This window comes from Drosophila ananassae, chromosome XL (genome assembly GCF_017639315.1).
Source record: "Drosophila ananassae strain 14024-0371.13 chromosome XL, ASM1763931v2, whole genome shotgun sequence".
NCBI classification, from domain to species: Eukaryota; Metazoa; Arthropoda; class Insecta; order Diptera; family Drosophilidae; genus Drosophila; species Drosophila ananassae.
Window position 1 is genome coordinate 13,634,803 of NC_057931.1, and position 14,184 is coordinate 13,648,986.

Below are 14,184 nucleotides of genomic sequence, written 5' to 3' on the forward strand. Positions count from 1 at the left end.
ACTGTACAATAAATAAAATTAACTTTATTGCGAATCATATACAAGGAGAGACCAAACAACAAGAAAGTTAATAATACGGAAAGTGAAAAAAAAGAGTGCTCCGGAGGATAAGCTTCAGATACAGTTGGAACAGCAGTTGGATAGCTTTTTTATGTACAGGTCGATCGTCGGACGGGCCTATTTGCCGTAGTTGGCGCAGCTGCCGCTGGCGTACTCCGGATCCTCGCAGGTGAGTGTGTGCTCGTCGAACACCTTGTCCTCGCCGCAGCTAATCAGGCGCGGGTGGCCCTCCACGCAGGTGATCAGGCGGTGGCAGTCGCCGGAGACCGGGAACCGGGGGAAGGGCCAGAAGCGGGCGGCCACCGAGTTCGGGTCCACCTTGGTGGGGCACTTGAAGCCCACAACAGCTGCAAGTTCAAGTTCAAGTCCAAGATCAATGAATGCCTCGATCTCAGCGCCAGAGAGACTCACCCTCGGGATTGCAGTGGTCCAGCAGCTGGTCCGGCCAGTTGCATCCGTGGATGCGCTCGTCGTAGGCCAGGCCGGCGTCACAGTCCTGCTCGTGGGGCTCGCCGTGGGCGCACTTGATGTACGTGGTGGAGCAGTCCTTGGAGACGGCGTACAGCCCGAACTGGTACTCGCAGCCCGGCGTCGATATGGGAGTGGCTTTAGGGAGAGAGGGAGGCGGTTAGGATTACCCAAAGGAGCTGTCCTGGCGGCTACTTACGATCCCATTGACGACCCTTGCAGTCCACCGCCCAGTTGTAGTTGCAGTGGTTGTGCACCGCCCCCTTGCCGTCGAAGAGCAGCCCGTTCTCGCAGGTCTCCAGGGTCAGGGTGCCGTTGGTGCAGAGGAAGAACTGGTCGCAGTTCTCCGTGTGGGCGTACGCCTGGACGCCGTACTTCTCGGGGCACTCGGGTGTGCCCACAGCCAGGGCATGTCCTGCAAACAGATTGGTGGGTGAAGGGTGGGTTTAGAAAGTAAGGATAATGTTTGTTTGTAAATGTGTGTTTTCTCTTTTTTTTTTTTTTAATTCTTTAAGAATCAATGGCGTCAGAGAGAGCGAGAAGGAGAGAGAGGGAGAGGAAATGTTAGACGCCATTTTTTAAAATAAACGTAAAATATTAAAAATCTCCTTTGAGTATTTCATTTTTTTTATTATTTTAGTAAGTTTTTAACTCGCTCTTAAAGTCTAGTGCGTGTATTTAAGTCTTTTTTTTTAAATCTATAGAAGAGGGTTTCTAGGACATTCTAGGATCCCTGGCAAGATGGCGACAAAGAGAGCGAGACAAAGGCAATGACGAAAAAGAGAGCGAGAGTAACCGTTAGACGCAATTTTCATAGATACTAAAGAATTTAAGTTTTAAGAATATTTCACTTTGTTCCTGTTAAATTAAAGTGAGTTTATTGCCTGTATTCATGTCCTTCTCTTAAGATTCATAAAAGATAGAAAAGATTATTCCAGAATCCCTGGCCAAATGGCGACAAAGAGAGCGAGAGGGCTGCTGAGCACCATTTTCCGGGACAATATTAAGCGTAAATTGAAAAAATAGTTGCAGTTGAAATTTCAAATTTTGCATAAAAAAATATTGTTTTTTAGCTCCATTGGTTCGCTGGGAGATCAATGGTTCACTAGATGGTTCTAGGGATTGCTGAATGTGACAAAATGGCGACAGAGAGCGCGAGTAGCTGTTAGACGCCATTTTCCAAAATAAGTGTAAAGATTCACAATTTTTTTAGTAAGTTTTTAAATTGATTTTTAAAGTTTATTGCCAGTATTCAAGTTATTTATTTATTTTCTCCATTAAATATCAATTATAAAAAGCTCGTTCTTGGATCTCAAAGTCAGACAAGATGGCGACAAAGAGAGAGGGAGAGAGAGAGAGAGAGAGAGAGAGAGAGAGGAACTGTTAGGCGCCATTTTTCAAGAAAATATTTCGCGTAATATTAAAAACAAATAGTTCCATTCAAATATGCAATAGTATATTTATATATGTATATATAATTAAATATGCAAACATGTTCTATTTAAAAAAATAGTTTTTTTTAAAGCTTTATTTTTAAGATAAATAGACCACCAGATGGTTCAAGGGATCCCTTAGTCCGACAAGATGGCGGCACAGAGAGAGAGAGGGAGAGCGAGAAGAACTATTAGAGGACATTTTCCGAAACAATATTATATATTATGAATGACAATATTCTGTAATATTAAAAAAAAAGAGTAAATTTTGACTAGGAATAATTTTTTTTTTTTTTTTCTATCTAGTTCACTAGATCCCCAGGTTTGGCAAGATGGCGATAGAGAGCGAGTGGGCAGAGAGAGAGAGAGAGCAAGAACCGTTGGCCGCCATTGTTAAATATTCGTAGATAACCGTAAAAATGCCAAAAATAATTCCGCTTAAATTTCAAATTCAAATTCAAATTTTCTATTTAAAATAAAAACTATTTCCATGCATGGCCTGTAGTAGTATTTGTCAGCTCCATTGGAGATCAATTATAAACAGATCGCTTGTGAATCGGAGGAAACTGTTCCCACCATTGTGAAACCCGACTGGCAGGCGCGTCTACTTCCTTCCTGTCTGTCTGCCAGAGCGTCTGTTTAAGTGGCAGTGTGGTGCCTACCCCCCTTAACTCCCCCCCACCCCCTAGCTGCGGCCAAAAGCTAACTGGTTTTTGGTGCAAGTGCAAGTGACGACACACCACTTTCGCGCATCTTCGGCGCATGGCTGTGATGTAATGGAAGCTGGCATGGTCGCCGTGGAATGCCGATGCCATCGAGATGCGAGCGAGCCGACAGGTTGGCGGCTACTTTTCCGCCGCTTCTCTCGAAGCCCACAGCCGAAAAGCAGGCACAACACAAATATTTAAATCTCCGGAGGTTTCCGGTCATTTTTCCCCACACAAAACGGTCAAAAATGTCAATAAGTTGCCGGTGTCATTGATCCTGTATCGGTCCAGGTTTCGAAAACATCGACTCTGATGTCACTTTTTTTAAAAATTTTGTATTTATTTTAGAAAATTTCAGTTTCTAGTTATTCAATATTGATTTCAAAATATAATATTACTTTTTAAAATAAAACGAATCATTTCTGGGAGTAAAATTACCAAATAGATGACTTACAGATGTTATATCGAAGATATATTTTACTTTTTTAAATTTTTATTCAGAAAAATATATTTTTTAGATATTTAGAGTTTAGGCTTTATCTTTTGTAAATATTATATAGATTTTTTTAAATATTTCATTAAAAGATATAAAAAACATGGGTCGAAAATGGTTTTTTCTTAAAAATTACATTATTCTTTATGTTTAAGATAAGATTATTTTAGATGTATTTTTCCTTTTTAATTTTTAATTTGGAAACCCCTATTTCTTTAGACATTACATAGTCTTTGTTTTTTGGAAATATTATATATATTTTATTTAAAAATGTTAAAATCATGTTTCGAAAATGGTTTCCTCTTTAAAATTTCATGAATCCTTACGTTTAAGTTTTAATTAGTTAGGATATATTTTTCTTTTTTAATTTAGAAAAACCAATTTCATTAGAGATCTATGTAATCTAAATATATATATATATTTCATTTGAAAATATGAAAAACGTGTTTGGAAAATGGTTTCATTTTCAAAATGACATTTATCTTTAAGTTTGATATTAGAAAAGTTATACATTTTACTTTTTTAATTTTTTATTAAGAAAAAACATACTTCATTAGATATAAATTTTGAGTTTAAACTTGATCTTTTGAAAATATTATATATATTTCATTGAAAAATATTTTCTTTTTCGAAAATGGTTTCACCTTCAAAATTTTCTTAATCTTAAGTGTTGATATCAAATGATGATTTTTTAAAAGGGGGCTCAAGTATCTAGAAGATAGTTATTCCAAAAAACTAGTCAGTATTTTAGAAAACTCCAACTACCGGCTAAAATTGTGAATAATTCATGTCCACATCCCCTTGAAAGAGGTGCAGACGCGCGGAATTGCTAATCGATTCGATCATAAACTCTAAAGATCAAATCGGTTGATCCCAGATCGGTAAAAAGGTGGCTTTTGGGCGAGAAACTGGTCGAGTCGGGCAGCCCAGAACTAGATCGGCATAATCTGATCGCTTTCGGAGTCTTTTGTGAAGTCTTACCTAATTGTCAACTGGTTTGACGGGCCCAAGTTCTGCTTCTGACCGCGTTTGGCATTTGTTTTAGTTCATTAGGCTGTCGGATACCAGATACATTCGTATCTGGTGCTTTAGTGGTTTATTAGTCGGGGCTGGGAGGCGGAGAGACCCAAGACCCAGCCCAGACTGAGTCAGTCGAAAAGCAAAAGTGATCGCGCCCCGACTGCACATGATCTGCATGCCAAATCGGGGCTAGGGGGCCTCTCAGGGTTAAGTTTTTTTTTTTTTGGACCAAGTGGGGCTCTATGGGGTTAGCCTTCGGCCGAAACCAGTAGCCACCAACTGGATTAGGACCTGAACTCACTTTCGGGGCGAGAACAAAAGGCGTCTAACGGTTATCTGGGGTCTGGGGTCTGGGGGTATATGTATCTGAAAGATACTTATTTGGCCACTTTGATTGCAATTGGAATTTTTGAAAGTAAAAGCTCTGCAACACACGCCAGCGGAGCCAGAGCCAGAGCTAACCCAAGCTGGTAATTGAAAGGTTGCGATAATTGTTGGTGGACTTTGGTTGGTTGTTGGCAATTGGAGCGGTTTGGTTTGGTAATTGTTACGCCGATCAAGGCCCTACTCGAAGGGGGGTCGCCACTCCACTGGAGGCTAACTGGAGTACTTACCGCTGGCGAGCCAGGCCAGGACCAGGACACTGCACACTTGGTAACGCTGCATTATTTCTAAATTTAAATATATTTTCAAATTAGATACAATTAGATACAAAAATAAAACACAACAAATCGAATAAAACACACACTAGACACACACAGAAAATGAGACAGACACCACCGCAAAAAAAAATATATATATGTAAAAAACACTCGCAAAAAATGTAAACTCCAAAAAGGTACCAGAAACAAATGGAAACTTCCGCTCCAGGAGGGTTATACGTTTTAACGGTTACGCGTTCCAAACTCAACTGAAAAGATTTATACCGCGCTCCAAGAAGAAGAAGAAGCCGATCGTCGGCCACGGCGTCGGCGCAAACGTCAGCGGCGACGCCAACAGCCCCCCACCCCACCCTCCTGCCCCTGCCATTAACAGAAGCGGCGACTTAAAAACACACACACAAAAAAAAGCGAAAAAAAATAAAATAAAAATCAAATAAAATACAAAACAAATACAAAAACAAAGTTTTGCAAAGTTAAGCTTTGATTTCTTAGCTTTGCATTTGAGTTGCTGTTGTTGTTGTTGTTTTTGGAGCGGTGGGGTGATCCAGGGAGAGAGTGGGTGGAAAAGGAGGTGGTGGGTGGTGGAAGGAGCAGTAGGAGGAGAAGGGAGGAGGCCCGTTGTGTTGTCACAGTTTCCAGTTGCTTGTTGTTGTTATTGCTGCTGCTGCAGTGGCTTTTATTGTTGTTGTTGTTGTTGTCTGCATGCAAAACGGGATTTGGGTTGCCCGAGTGTTGCCATCCCAGCTTTTTAGCTTTTTTTTTTATTTTATTTGCTTTTTATTTTAAATCTACATTTTAAAGTTCACGTCTTTATGCTTTTTCAAGTCTTTACCTAATTTTTTTTTTAATGATTTTTTACGTCAATATATAAATTGGCTAAACTATAGACACGTGCCAAGCTCTTTAAAAAAATTGAAATAAAAAATGCGATTTCTCGGTACTTTGTCTATTTTTATAGGCTTTTTTTAAGTATTTTTCTTAATTTTACTGTGATTTTCATACATTTTACATTACAGTATTTTGAAAGAATTACACCAATCAAACTTTAAGAAATATTAATTTTAACTGAATCTCAAGCCTTTTTATTTTCATTTAAGACATTTAAGAAATATGTGAATTGGAAATACTGTTTCACAGACTTGTAAGGATACACATATGTATGTACTTTAGCTTATTAACTATTTAGCTATTTTATTTTCACTCTTTATTGGCCTTATTTTGTATATTTAAGTAGCTTGTTTTAATTAAATGGGAATTATTTCATTTAATTTCAGGTCGATTCTTTTAAGTGAGTTTTTAACTAAAATTAGTATCAGACTTATAATTCTGATTTATTTTAAAGAAACATGATTAACTAATCAAACCTCTTGGATTAAAACTAATGCATTTTTAAGAAAACTTAAAACTTTTTCCCTTTTATGCGAAAAAAATGAGTACTACAAGGAAAGTGATCCATCAAAAACAACATTAGCAACATCCATTAATGTGATGACCAAGATCCACAGGTCGAAGTTCACATTTTCTTACTTACCTGCTAGCCTTTTTGTGAATTTTCTCCCGCTAGTCTGGCTATTTCCCGCCGCCCCTTTCCCCGCCAGCACTGAATGCCTGAGCGCGTGTGATTGAAAGTAAAAGGCAAAGCTCGCGCAGACCATAAGCTTCATTCATGATTGGGTCCCGTTTGGCGATTACCGTTACATTGTTAACTATTGCAACACTTTTGGCTCTGCCGCTGCCGCGGTCGCTGCTACTGCCGCTCTGCCAGCGTCGATTACATAACATCTCTCTGACTGCGCTTTTTAATTTTTTTTCTCATTTTCTTTTTCTGTTTTTGTTTTTATTTTTGTTTTTGTGTTTGTGTTTACATGGAAGCTATGTGGCTTATTTGCTTTTGCCCACTCGGGTAATTAACGACTCTTGGAAGCCCCCGCCTCCCCCCTGGCTTGACAAAGGGTTAATGGATCAGGCCCCGTACCTCAAAGCCCCGTAACTCCCGAGTGAAAGGTTCGTTGATTGATCGATCATAGAAGATCCCCTCCGCCTGATACAAATGGCAATTATGGTATTTCACAAACAAGATGGATCACTAATTTTGTATAGTTTTGAAATCTCATGTTTTAATTCAATCGAAATGGGAATGGAGTGGATGTGGATGTGGGATTTACAGTTGAGCGATGTCTTGGATGGAATATAGTTTAAAATCATATAAATATAAATAGAAATTAAGTTTTTGGTAGAAAAAGTAGAAAAAATAGTCTAGAAATGGTGGAATTGTCTCAGAAAACAGAAAAAGTTAAGAGATATATTCGAAATAAGGGAAATCGTTTCGAAATCACAGAATATTGCAAGTTTTTCAAAAAGTAAGGTTAGAACAAGGATTAAACAGTTTTTTGAAACAGAATTTGAAAATTTTCAAAAAAGAGAAACAGGTTGATAAGATATGGTTTCGAAATCACAGAATATTGAAAGTTTTTCAAAAAGTAAGGTTAGAAAAGGGATAAAAAAGTTTTTCAGAATTTTAAGATTTTCAAAAACGAGCAACAGATTGAAAAGAAATGAAACAGATACAAAAATATGATAGAAAAACAGTTTTAAGATTTCGAAATAAGAAGTTTAACTTGAAATATAATTAAGACATAAATACAGTTTTATTTTTGGAATTGAATATGTCAAAATCAGAAGAGGGTAAGAAATTAAATTTAAAAGATCTTAAGATATAAATTCTAAAGAATATATAGAATAAGGAAGATAGGTAGCTATATAGTTTCAAGATATTAAGGCAGATAAAGTGAAAAAGTTGTAGAATTTGTAAAAGTTTTTGAAAATGGAAGTGAAGTTTGTAATAATTTAAAAAAAGTGTTTAGAATATGCACAAAGAATAGGAAAAGTTATAGTCTCAGAGTCTCTAAGAATAAGAGATAATTATAGTATAATATTTTTAAAAATATTCAAATTGAATACAAATCCTTTTTTTTTTTTGAAATTGAGGTTAGAAATTGAATAAGATTCAAAAATTTGATTTGAAGTTTTTCAAAAGAATGAGAATAAGAGAAAAAAGAAAATCAAGAAGAGTCGAAAGTATGAAGAATAATAGTTAAAAGACTAAAATAGTAAGAGAATCAAAGAGAGAAGTAAAAGACAACCTAGAAAATAGAGGAAGAATGAGAAAAGAGAGCCAGATACATAGATAGATAGAAAGATAGAGTAGAGTATGTATATAGTTTATAAAAAAATCAGTTTATTATATTTTTTTGTTGTTGTTTTCCTTTTTTTATAATAATTAAATGGAAGTGGAAAAACGGAAATATATACACAACAAATTGTCAGAAGAGTCGATTAAGTACAGTGAGGGAAAAGTAGAGATAGAAAAGGCTATAAGAGACAGGAAAGATTGGACAGTACAGAGCTAGAATAGACAGAGTATAGAATATAGAGTATAGAGAAAGTCGGTTTTGTTTTTTTGAAATTTAACTTCTAGACATACGTTCTATAGGAATGGGCTAGAACTACTAACTTTAAGTGACTACGACGCGAATCCGAAATTTGTTTACAGTGTATTTAGTGTGTGAGTTTGTGTGTGTTGGGAATGTGTATCTGTGTGTGTGGATGTATTGATGAGCAGAATATCGGATTGGATCGATTTTTGCGCTGAGAGGGCGCTTAGTCCTTCTTGTCGTCCCCATCCTTGTACCAGTCCTCGCAGCCGGGCACGTTCTCGGGGGCGTCGCACATCTCGGTGGTGTCGTTGTAGACCTCGCCCAGCTGGCAGCCCAGATCCCTGGGATCCTCGCCGTTCAGGCACACGTAGAACTTCTGGCAGTCGGTGGGATGGGGGTACTTGGGGTGGGTCACCACCTGGCCGCGGTCATCGGTCTTGGGCTGATCCTTGGGGCACACGAAGCCGGTCTCCGATGTTCCTGCGAAAAAGTATTGAATTAAAACGAATTCTTTGTGGGATTCCATTGAGGAGACTCACTCTGCTCGGGATTGCAGCCTTCGCGCTTGGCAGTGTCCGGCCAGACACAGGTGCCGGAGTACTCGTCGAAGTGGAGGCCCACGGTGCACTTGGTCTCCAGGGCGTCGCCCTCGATGCAGTTGTAGAAGATGTTGCACACAGCCGGGTCCGGATGGGCGAAGAATCCGTTCTTACGGGGACAGTACTTGCTGGACTTGGGCTCCTCTGTAAAAAAAATAATCCAAACAGGAAACACATTTTCATTTTAATTTTCTATTAATTTGAAAACAAGTTTTCAAAAGATCTAGTCTTTAAAGTCAAATTTTAATTCTAAAACAAGTTTTCAAATTTTATTCAAGCACAGATTTTAATTAAGTTTTAACCTTTTGGCTAAAGAGTGTGGAAAAATTAAAAAAAACCTTGCTTTTTAACTGCCTCTTTAAAAATTATTAATTTTCAAGTCCACTTACGCAATTCCGTACGATCCTCGCAGTCGACATTGAAGGGCTGGTCACACTTGTTGATCTTACGGTTCAGGGGATCGAAGACCAGGCCGTCTGGGCAGAGCTTCGCCTTGGCCACGCCCTCGTCGCACACGTAGTACTTGTCGCACTGGATCTCATCGGCGAACTGGCCATTGGGCTTGGGGCACTCGAAGTTGCTGGCGGCGGACACGGCTGCAATAGGGGAACGGAAATGGGGAAAAAAATAATTAACAAAGGTCCACTTCGAGTTGTTTTCCCACTTTCACTTTTCTTGCCAACTCGATCCAGTCACACGGGCCGAGAAAAACGGGCAAAAAGGTGAACAAATAAAATGTGTAACGAGATCGAACACTCGATTAATCGATTGCAATTCCGCATTTGTCATTTCCTGATTGGCTGTCTTAGAGATGGTAGTTTCGGTAACGGTACTTTTGGTCGCCAGAAGGAGGCACTTCCGGTTGCTCTCGTTATTTATTTGGATTTACTCTTGATTTTAATTATTTTGTTGATTTATTAATGTTAAGATTTTTAATTTCGAAGAAGAATTTGTAACTCTAAAAATTTGTAATACTTTTTTATGCCTTGCTCAGAGCTAAAAGTCAAGCCTTAATGGCTGAAAGCGATCTTTAAAAGTTGCATAACCAGCATCTTTGGGCTTGGCTTAGCTTTCCAGTTTTTCTCAGACAAGGGAGACTCAGACCCCCTGCCCACTCTCCTCCCCTGGCGACCAGATCTTAGCCGGTTTCCCAGCCCATCCGTTTGTATCTGCAATCGCAGCCTGGGAGTATCTGAGGCTGGGCTGCAATCCAGCGGAACGCCTAAATGTCAGACGTTCGCACCCACAGTAAAAAAAAAGCAGAATAATGTCAAAATAATTAAAATAAATAAATAAAAAAAACCCTGTTGGTTTTGGTGTCAAAGTCAAAGTGATTAGCAACTGGTTGCTAATCCCACCAATGCGATTGATTTGCTTTTTTATTTATTTTTTATTATTATTTCGATTTTGGTTTGATTTTTTCTTTGGACACTCACTTGTTACCGCCACACACAGCGTCACAGCAATGGCACATAAAAATAATTTCATTTTGGATTAATTAATTAATTTCGTCGAAAAAAAAAAAATAAAATCCTGGGAACTTGGTGAGATTGTCGGGTGTGGAGCCTGAGCAGCAGCTGATCGCGACTCAAGCGCTGCGATGCGATGGTTAAACTAAACTAACAACGGAACGCCAAAGAGGCGCACTTTTCAAGACTTTTTCGCCGGCTCCGGCTCGGTCGCTGCGCAGTCGGCGCAGGCGGCGACGGCAGAGCGGCTCAGCGCTGGCAATGGGCGGGGCGCCCCCCGGCGGCAGGGGCAGGGAGACACCGGGCACTCCCGGCACCTCCAGCTCTCGGGCTCGGACTCGGGGGGGCTACGGAGAAAGGCAGTCGCCGGCGATGTAATGCCACAAGCCCCAAAAGCAAATTAAAAATGAAAATAAAAATCAAGAGAGTGCCGAAAAAAGACTGAAATTCAATTTAGGTCCATACCCTAAAAAACGTCCTTGCAGATTTTCAGAAAAAATTCAGCGGGTAGGACTCTAAACCGAAATTTTTGAAAAAAAAAAATGCAAACAAAAGGGAATCCAATTCATTTTTAAAATCTTCTATCGTTAAGAAAAATAACATTTATTAAAAATTGTATTTAATTGAAGAATTAAAAGTAAAAAAGATTAAGAAATAAAAATTGTATAATATTTTTTATTGCTATTTATAATAAAATTGTAAACCAGAGATAATCATAAATTTTTAAAAATATGGAAATCAAACAAAAAATCAAAAATGGTAAGACTTTATTATATTTTTTACAAGTGATTGAATAAATTAAACTTGTTAAATATTAAAATCAACACTAAAATCACAACAAACTGTTTCTCAAAAATGCAATACTTCAAGTCTTAGTATACAAAAAGTGTACTTTTTCAAATTGCTTTTTTTCAAATTTTCTAATTTTTTTAAATTTTTTAAAATTTTAAACTGCAAACATAATTTTTTAAATTTAAATAAATTCGAATAAAAATTCCTACCCTGGTATATTGAAAACCAATATGATTTGAAATTTTTTGACTCCTATTGAAAAAAGGGTTAAATTCTAAAAAAAGGTTTTCTATTAATTTTTCCCATATTTCAGAAACCTTTCAGAAATGTATTATTTCAAACAAATGATTTAAAAACTTAATCATTAGTCCAGTTTTTTAAGAGTATTCCCCCTGCGTATTATTTCTCTCTTTTTTTAAATTACTCCAGTTGATTGGGTTAAAAAAAAGACCGAAACAGAAAAAAGTTGACAAGAAAATGAACATAAACAAATTCATATGCGGCAACGAACCCCGGAGCTGGGGCTCTGAGACCTGGCTCGAGTTGATGGGCCGCATGCAAATGGCTTACACCGATGAAAAGCCAACTCACAAAAGACCATAGCAAATTAAGCCAAAACGAACAATCAAATGGCCCAAACAACAAGAAACAAAGCCCAGAAAAAAATAAAATGAAAAATGCAAGCCCTCACTCGAATATGTAATATGTCCAGATGTCTTGTTTTAAAACAAAAATGCCTTTTTTCAAAAATCAATCAAGATGGGAAGGAGGTTGAAACAAAATGTAATTATTTTTTTAGCTTGAAGTTTCATTTTCAAATTAATAGATTACTTTAACTCTGTTTTTTAAACTGGTTCTCAAAACTATTCATTTTTTGTTTAAACTTTTTACCCAGATTGTTTTAAAATTGTATTTAATTTTTATAAAATATAATAATATTCTATAAAAATTTGATAAGTATGTAAAAATTTAAAATTCTATAAAATATGAGTTTCTTGAAGCTTATTTAATTATAACAATCGTATCATAAATAAATTTATTTAAAATAATAATAGTATAATAATAAATAGTACCCTGATCATGATTTTAAAAAGGAAGGATTTTTATTTAACAATTTATATTTAGTTTAATTTATTTAAAAAAATCCTTTACTGGTACTGAAGACTTTTCATTTTTTGTTAAAACTTGTTACTTAGATTGGTTTAAAATTGTATTTCATTTTTAGAAAATACAATATTCTATAAAATATGAGTTTTTGGAAATTTATTTAATAATAGTAATAATATTAATAATTGAATAATAGTAATTAAAATAATAAATACATAATATTTATTAGTTTTATAATCATGATTTTTAATAATTATACTTATAAGTATATTAATGATCAATAGAAAAATGAACTCAAAAATATAAATAATTTTTATTTAAAACCTTAGATAAATAATTAAAATTGAAAATATAGCTATCTTAATAATAACTTAATTAAAAATAAATTGCTTATAGCTAAATAAGAATTAAGAAAAATTTTAAATTTTTAAAATAAAAAAAACCAAAAAGTTTAAAATTTAAAGACAACTTCAAAGTTCATGAGATGTGCCAAAATGTTGCCAAAGATTAAAGATATATCGAAAAACTAGGACACATTTTTTTCCTGTGCAGAAAATAAGGAAGATCGGCTATCCTTTCCCCAAGAAGCGACGGCGGCAGAGACGCCGGCTGCGGCGGGGCAGCGCAGCCTTGAGGAGGACTCGCCAGGTGAGAAAAAAAGTGTGTCACCTCCCGCGGGAGGGGCGGGGGAAGGGGCGTGTGCGAAGAGCCGGTAATATATGTACATAATATATGCATAAATATGCTAAACACACCACGCAATGGCCCGAAAGCGGCTGTCCTTGGGAGGCATCCGAGATTCGAGATTCGAGATTCGAGATCCGAGAGATACACCGCGTATCCGAGAGATGCGGCCAAACCAGATGGCTAGAAAAACTAGTTTAGGTCCCAACTAACTTGGCTAATTAAAACGAGATACACTTTTACTCTCAGTCGGGCGGTCTAGAGCTAGAGCGGATTCTCGGAAACATGAAATCTGAAATTCAATTGGCGAATTAATCAGAAAATTAAATACGATTAAATGGCAACGAGGAGTGTCTATGTCTGTGTCTCTGACAGGTTTGGTTTGCAATTAGCAAAAAAAAAAAGATACACAATAAAAAAATATGGAAAAGACCCTCCTCGCTGATTTGGCAACTTCCATGCAGATGTCTCTGCTGACGCCGACAGAGACTGCGACTGCGACTGCGACTGCGACTGCGGCTGATTTATCAGCCTGGAGCAAAAAACAAAAAACTAAAAAAAAATAATTTAAAGATTTGGCAATTCAAGGTTTTTAATGCAACATGGGATCGATTCCAGTCCGGTTTATCAATGCGGTTACGAAATGGCTTCAAAAAAGTGAACCACTAACCATTAAGGCCCTCCCATACACATCCATATGCATTTATTTTAAATAAAAGACAATATTTGGGTCACCGAAGATGCTTCGATCCCAAAAAAAAACACCTCTTTGGGGTCAAAAAATCAATTAACAGGTAATTGCAAGCAAAAAAGAAATAAAATAAAATGTAAAAAATATTAACATTCACGTTCGCACTTTACAGTTATGTAGCTTTGGTGGCAAGTGAGTGTGCGAGTGGCATTGGCGAGTGGCATAAATTAGGGAAAACACAAATCATTTAATTGCTCATTCTCGGCGAGCTTTCTATTTCCATGGCGGGTTCTGGCTGGGATTTCACTTGCCGACAAACGCGGACTGCATATTCCCAGTGTGCTAGTGCCCCACAAGTACACTCGAACAAAAATATGGGAAAATGTAAAAACTTTCCGCTCTAGTCCAAAATAGAACTCAAAATGTTTCTTCACCTATTCCTGTAAAAGTTGTTTTTCTTTAATCTCTTTATGTTTTTTAACCATTTTTATCCATTAGAAACATAATTTATTTAATGATTATCTCATTTTAGCTGTTTAACTATGAAATTTATATATTTTTT

General features: G+C 37.1%; 2 protein-coding genes and 1 long non-coding RNA gene across 3 annotated transcripts; 1 reads left to right on the top strand and 2 right to left on the bottom strand.

Moving 5' to 3' along the window:
- Nucleotides 1–4: 4 nt before the first annotated feature.
- LOC6502951 (protein obstructor-E) lies at nucleotides 5–5,120 on the bottom strand. Its single transcript, XM_001963496.4, has 5 exons — nucleotides 5,024–5,120; nucleotides 4,796–4,852; nucleotides 728–943; nucleotides 472–666; nucleotides 5–407 (listed from the first exon to the last, which is right to left on the bottom strand). Exons 2-5 carry the CDS (start codon nucleotides 4,845–4,847, stop codon nucleotides 178–180), a joined length of 693 nt encoding a protein of 230 aa, XP_001963532.1. The 5' UTR covers nucleotides 4,848–4,852; nucleotides 5,024–5,120; the 3' UTR covers nucleotides 5–177.
- Nucleotides 5,121–6,938: 1,818 nt separating this feature from the next.
- LOC6502950 (protein obstructor-E) lies at nucleotides 6,939–10,507 on the bottom strand. The gene is made up of 4 exons (XM_001963497.4): nucleotides 10,316–10,507; nucleotides 9,269–9,475; nucleotides 8,820–9,023; nucleotides 6,939–8,760 (listed from the first exon to the last, which is right to left on the bottom strand). The coding sequence occupies exons 1-4, from the start codon at nucleotides 10,365–10,367 to the stop codon at nucleotides 8,504–8,506; spliced, it is 720 nt and encodes a 239-aa protein (XP_001963533.2). The 5' UTR covers nucleotides 10,368–10,507; the 3' UTR covers nucleotides 6,939–8,503.
- Nucleotides 10,508–13,095: 2,588 nt separating this feature from the next.
- On the top strand, nucleotides 13,096–14,067 carry LOC123257513. The gene is made up of 2 exons (XR_006507604.1): nucleotides 13,096–13,725; nucleotides 13,795–14,067. It is a non-coding gene; the product is annotated as an uncharacterized LOC123257513 (long non-coding RNA).
- The last annotated feature ends 117 nt before the right edge of the window (nucleotides 14,068–14,184 follow it).